At 55.1% G+C, this 5,832-nt stretch overlaps 1 protein-coding gene across 1 annotated transcript; it reads right to left on the bottom strand.

Annotated features, from left to right (window-relative positions):
* Positions 1 to 445: 445 nt before the first annotated feature.
* On the bottom strand, positions 446 to 2,393 carry BSX (brain specific homeobox). The gene is given in 5 exon segments (XM_014883577.2): positions 446 to 685; positions 1,000 to 1,196; positions 1,988 to 2,050; positions 2,053 to 2,127; positions 2,130 to 2,393. Coding segments are annotated over 5 exon segments (699 nt in total). The 5' UTR covers positions 2,254 to 2,393.
* Between the last annotated feature and the right edge of the window lie 3,439 nt (positions 2,394 to 5,832).

Here is a 5,832-nt window from a genome sequence, read left to right as displayed (position 1 = left end):
CTGGGGATGGAGACGGCGAGCGTGGAAAAAGCGGCGAGGATTTAAGGATTCGGGGAATAAAGGGTGAAATTCGCCCTGCCTGCCGCTCCCAGGAACCACAACATGCTGCCACGAGTATACATTTATTTTACACCCGAGGAAAGTTCGGGGAACGAGGAAAAGTCCGACACTTCGGAAGGAAGGGGGAACCTAAAGCAAACCCGGCTCGTTTTCTTCCCCCCCCGCCCCAGATTTCCGAGCAAAGCCCAGCCTTGGGGCGATGCTGGGGGGTCACGGCGGGGTCCCGGCCCCTCGGGGACCGGGCAGGGGAGGGGGCTCCCCCCGCATCCGCACCCCCTTCCCGAGCCGTGCCCCCCTGCCCTGTGCGCGTTCCCGAGGTGGGGGGGCGGGGGCGACCTGCGGGGCCGGGGCAGAGCCAAGGAGAGGCAGCAGAGCCCCGGCTCTCCTAGAGGCGGTGGGGGCAGATGTCCCCCTCCTCCAGGATGTCCACCTCGTCCTCGGGGTCCTGCAGCAGGAAGGGGCCGGGGGGACCCTTGCGGGGCTCGGTGCCGGCCGGCTCGGGCAGCTCGGGCTCGGGGGAGCTCTGCTCGCCGCTCTCCTCCCCGCCCGCCTGCTTCGGGTCGTCCTGCGTCTTCCGCAGCTGCTTTTTGTGCTTCATGCGGCGGTTCTGGAACCAGGTTTTCACCTGGGGAGAGGAGGGAAAGTGGGAGAAGGATTGAGTAAAAAACGAAGGGGAGAAAAAGCGATAAAAATTCAAGGAAGAAGGATGCTGGATGTGATGGATGTGGGGATGCTGGAAGTGATCCGGGGGATGCTGGAAGTGATCCGGGGGATGCTGAGTGGATGGGATGTGGGGATTCGGGGTGATGTGATTCGGAGGATGTTGGAGGGGATGCGGGGATGCTCGAAGTGATCCAGGGGATGTTCCTCGGCATGTGGGGATGCTGGACGGGATGAGGGGTGAGGACAGGTGCCAGACCCAGTCCCCGCTCCCCGTACCTGCGTTTCGGAGAGGCTGAGGGCCGTGGCCAGCTCCACCCGCTCGGGCGTGGAGAGGTACCGCTGGATCTCAAACCTCTTCTCCAGGCCGGAGAGCTGCGAGTCGGAGAACACGGTGCGGGCTTTGCGGCGGCGGCAGTGCTTCCCGGGCAGCTCGGCGTGAGCGTGGTGCTGGAAAAGCGCTGGCACCGGCATTCCTGGGGGGACACACGGCAGGGACCCGCGCTGCGGTCGGGCAGGGAGCCGGCACCGCGGCAAACCCCCAGGAACTTCTCCTGGGCGGCTCGGGTGGGCTCTCCCTCTGCCTCTTTTAATTTTTTTGGTTATTTTTTCGTTTATTTCGTTTTTGAGGTCGATTGATTGGTTCGGGTTTGGGGTTTTGTTGTGCTGAACACGGGGGGATTTTCCAAGCGCTTCGCCCTCACCGAGCGCACCCCGGGAAGGTGAAGGGAGCCCGGGCAGCGCTGGCACCGGAGGGGACTCGAGGTTGGCGCGGACACCTGAACCCTCCGGCGACAGAACCACAACGAAATGGGCATGGAAAAAAACGGGGGAGCCTCTGGGAATAGACTGGGAACGGGGAAACGATTCCCGCACAACCCCGCTGACACACGGCTTGGGAACTTCGGAGGTTTTTTCCTCGCACAGCAAGGAACGGGCCCGGGGATGGGAGAACCCCAGGATGCCGGGAGAGCAGCGGCACAGCCCCGGCTGGAAAAGCCAAGATCGCTTGGACACCTCCAGGGAAAAGCGAGGTTATCGGTCCCAAAATAAAAGCGATTTAAAAATAAATAAATAAAATTGAAGGCAAAAAGAGGGAAAACCATCAAGGTTCGGGCATCCGCTACGAAGTGGCCGCCCCGGGGCGAGCAGCCAGGGAGGTGGCGAGGGATGCAGGAAGATGCCTGGCCACCCCAGAGCGGCTCTATCGTCCCCAGCCGAGTCCCCACCTGCACGCCCCAAAGCCGGCAGGTGCTGCCGCACTTACCCGAGGTGGTGAGGAAATAGGGGTGGTGGTGGTGATGCTCCGGCTTGTGCAGGGCGGGGTGCGGTGAGGCGCCAGCAGGGTCGGGGTGGGCATCAGGGGGTACCCATAGTCCAAAAGGGGCACGCGGGAGGCCAGGGAGCGGGGAAGTGCTCGGGGGGCACCTCCCGCAGGGGTTTGGGCTTGTGCAGCAGGATGTCCTCGATGAAGAAGGAGGTGGGACCTGCCGTCGAGACGGGGTGCACGGGAGCCGTGAAGTTGAGGTTCATGGCGGCTCTGTCCCCCTCGGGCAGCGGGGAGCAGAGAGAGGGGGCGGCCGGCAGGGAAGAAATTAAAATGATTGATGAAAATAAATTAAAAAATTATTTATATTATATATAATTTTTAAATCCGCAGTCAAAATAATAGCGACAATAATTTTGGAAAAAATAAATAAAAAAATAAATCCCCCAGCTGAAATAAGCTGGCGGAGCCGGGGGAGGCGAGGCGGGCGGGTCGGGGATGCGCGGGGCGCTGCGCGCCTTTGAGGCGCGCTGGGAAGGGGGATGCGCGCTGAGCAATGGGCGAGCGGGGGGGGACGGGCCTGCCGGGCCACCCAAACCACCCCGGGGGCGAGGAGGGGCGAGGAGGGGGCCAGGAACCGCTCGGGAGCCGCTCGGGAGCGCCTCCGCAGCTCCCCCGCGCTCCGCTCCGCACCAGCGCGCCAGCTCCGCTCGGGAGTTTCCCAAACACGGGCTGGGGAGAATTTTTTTTTATTTTTTTTTTAATTGGTTCCCCTTAAAAATAAGAAATAATTTAAAAGGAGCAAAACTTGGGGGAAAATAAAGCTGCGGTTCTTTCCACGCTGCTCTCCCAAGCTGTCCCGCGCACGCAGCTTCTCCTTCCCTCTCCGCTCTCATCCCACCACGGTTTTGTTCCCATCCCTTCCCTCTCTCTGTTGCGCCAACACTTTTTTTTTTTGGGTCTTTCCTCTGTTTGTCTTTTTTTTTTTTTTTTTCCTCACCCCTCTAATCTGCACCATTCATTTCCCCGGAGTCAATTTGCTCAAATGAGGGTGATACAACCACATCATAGCCGAGATATTTCGGTTCGCATCTCGGAAAATTGCTCTAATTATTGATGTTAAACTCAGGGAAATTAAAAGAAGGCGCTTCTCCTTCATCTCCTGATTTTAAGCTCTAATTTGTTGAAATCGAGTTGTCATCACAATTCCAATCACTACCGTTATAGTAAAAGTGTTCTAATAGAGGCAGAATTCGCACAACCCATGCTATTAGATAATTAAGAAAGATGTTAGAAAGACAGTGCTAATCCTTGGGCACACGGGACAGCGTTTCCATCTGATCCAGCAGGGTAGAACAAATTAATTACCCGAATCAATTAGTCCTAAAAGTACAGTTCTCAGGGAAGTGCAAGCATGCCTTCATATGGATGAGCTGGTAATGGTAAATAGATGAGGAAAAAGCTGTGAAAGAATAGAAACGGCAGCGGCCGGGCTTTAATGAGTGCGGGGCTGGGCGACTTCTGCAGCGGTGCCGGCTCTGCCCCGCCAGCGCCGGGCACAGCCCCGGGCCGGCCACTGAGGTGCGCCTTCAGCAGCTGCCAAAATTGGGGAAGGGGCGGTCGGAGAGGTCCCCGTGCCACAGGAAACCCACGGGAGCGTTTGGTGCCCCGTTAGAGCCACACCCCACACTTGGGTTTGTGCTGTAGTGCCCGCGCACAGGCAGCGCTCTCACACTTCAGCAGCGATGTGTTTATGTACATTAAATATAGGCGCGTTTCCGCCTTTATGTGATGCGTTCTATTTGTGTTTATATTGCGTATTATGTTCTTATATGGAATTTTAAATAATATATTTTATATATATTTATATACACAAGGATCCTTGCCTGCGGAGTATGGATCAGCCACCCTAATGCTGGAAGCAGGAGGAGCCCCCCAGGGACTGGAGGGAAAAACTCAACACTCCTCTCCCTCTCCTCTCCTCTCCTCTCCTCTCCTCTCTCTTCCTTCCTCCTCACTCCCTCTCCTCTCCTCTCTCCTCTCTCTCCTCTCCTCTCCTCTCCTCTCCTCTCCTCTCCTCTCACTCTCCTTCTCTCCTCTCCTCTCCTCTCCTCTCCTACTCCTCTCCTCTCCTCTCTCTCCTCTCCTCTCCTCTCCTCTCCTCTCCTCTCCTCTCCTCTCCTCTCCTCTCCTCTCCTCATCCTTCTCTCTCCTCTCTCCTCTCCTCTCTCTCTCCTCCTCTCTCTCTCTCCTTTTCCCCCAGGAAAATGATATAAATAAATAAATAAATAGATAAATAAATAAATAGCCAGATAGAAAAAAAAATATAACGCAATATTGCAGTGGCCCGTCCTGAATGATCATTACGAGTTTTTTTGGCTGAAGGATTAAAAATCAACTTTCTGTGGTGGAGCAAATGAGTGGCTGAATTAAGGGTGATTGAAAGGGGGCTAATGCCCCCTGTTAATGAGGAGTGGGTAAGCTGCTTGAGGAACCATTTCATCAGCTGAGATTGCTCTGCGGAGGGGCTGCGGCTCCACCCGGCACTTGGGGGTGGAAATTCGGGTATTTAAAAGCAGAGCTGAAAGATTAAAGCTGTGTCGCTGCAGCAGATTGTCACAGCTTCGGGACTCGGGCAAGAACATCGCAGGCCTGATTTTTGAGTTCTTCTTTATTTAGGGCACAGATAAATGAAGCAGAGCAGGAAAGGGGCAACGTCCTGGTGTTAATTTGCAGCAAAATTCGGCCCCAAATGTGCAGTGGCACTTCAGCCACGCAGCGTCTCCCTGCTGCTCTTTTGGGCAGGAAGCAGAGGGATAAACCCCATCTGTGGAGAGGGGACAGGACAGCAACCCCAGGAAGGGGAGAACTCCACTGCACTCCTCACATCCAGGGATTTTTAAGAATTTGACATTTCACAGCTCTTTGTGACAGAAATGGGTGCCCGGTGTGGCTGCTCCTCTTTGCCCAGAAATCTTTTCCCTGTTTTTCCCCATTTGTCCCAGTTCTGCAGCTCCCTGGGGTGATGGGGACCCTGCAGTGTGGATTTCATCCAGGACCCCCAAAACACTCCCAGAACCAGCCCCTGGATCCTGGATTAACCCTTTGCCAGGCTGACAGGACACGTGGACACAAAAAGAGGTTTTCCCTACACCCCAAACTCTGGGACAACAGACCCTGGGAGGTGTCCCAGCAGAAACTGCCCCAAACCTGGGCAGCGTGAGGGGCACGGCCAGGAGGGAAAACCAGAGGAGTCAGGACCAGGATCAGGGTCAGGATCAGGACCAGGACCAGGATCAGGGTCAGGGTCAGAGCAAGGCAGGGAGAGAGCTGCATCTTGGGCTGTTTCACTCACTGAGTGTTTCCCTCCAGAGAGCAGGACCAGAACTTTCTCCCTTTTTCCATCCCCCTCTGAACACCTTGGGGACTCTCTAAATCTCAGCCTGGCACCCCAACCAACTCACACCTCATGATTTTTATCCAACCACAGCCACACTGCTGTGGAGCTTGTCTCTTGCTCCTTCAATGAAATAAAAATTATTTTTATGGGGCTCCAAGAGGTTATAAACTTGCTGGAAGTGATGCAAGCCCGTTTCTGATTTACTAACACAAGTGCTTTGCTTAGATAAACACCAGCCATCATCACTCACACACTTAAGATAATTTGAAGATATCACAGGGAGAATTTTGCCCAGGAAAACAGAATGTATTTGACTTAAAACCTCGGGGGTCATTTCAAAGGTCAGCGTGGCTACATTGATTCTGGCAGCTTTATTTCAGTGTGCTGCATTAGGGATAATTTGGTGTGGTTTTAAAAATACAGGCACTTACCTTGCCGTGGCTCA

Source organism: Sturnus vulgaris, chromosome 23 (assembly GCF_052056855.1).
Source record: "Sturnus vulgaris isolate bStuVul1 chromosome 23, bStuVul1.hap1, whole genome shotgun sequence".
NCBI classification, from domain to species: Eukaryota; Metazoa; Chordata; class Aves; order Passeriformes; family Sturnidae; genus Sturnus; species Sturnus vulgaris.
This window is presented reverse-complemented; position numbering and strand designations above follow the sequence as displayed.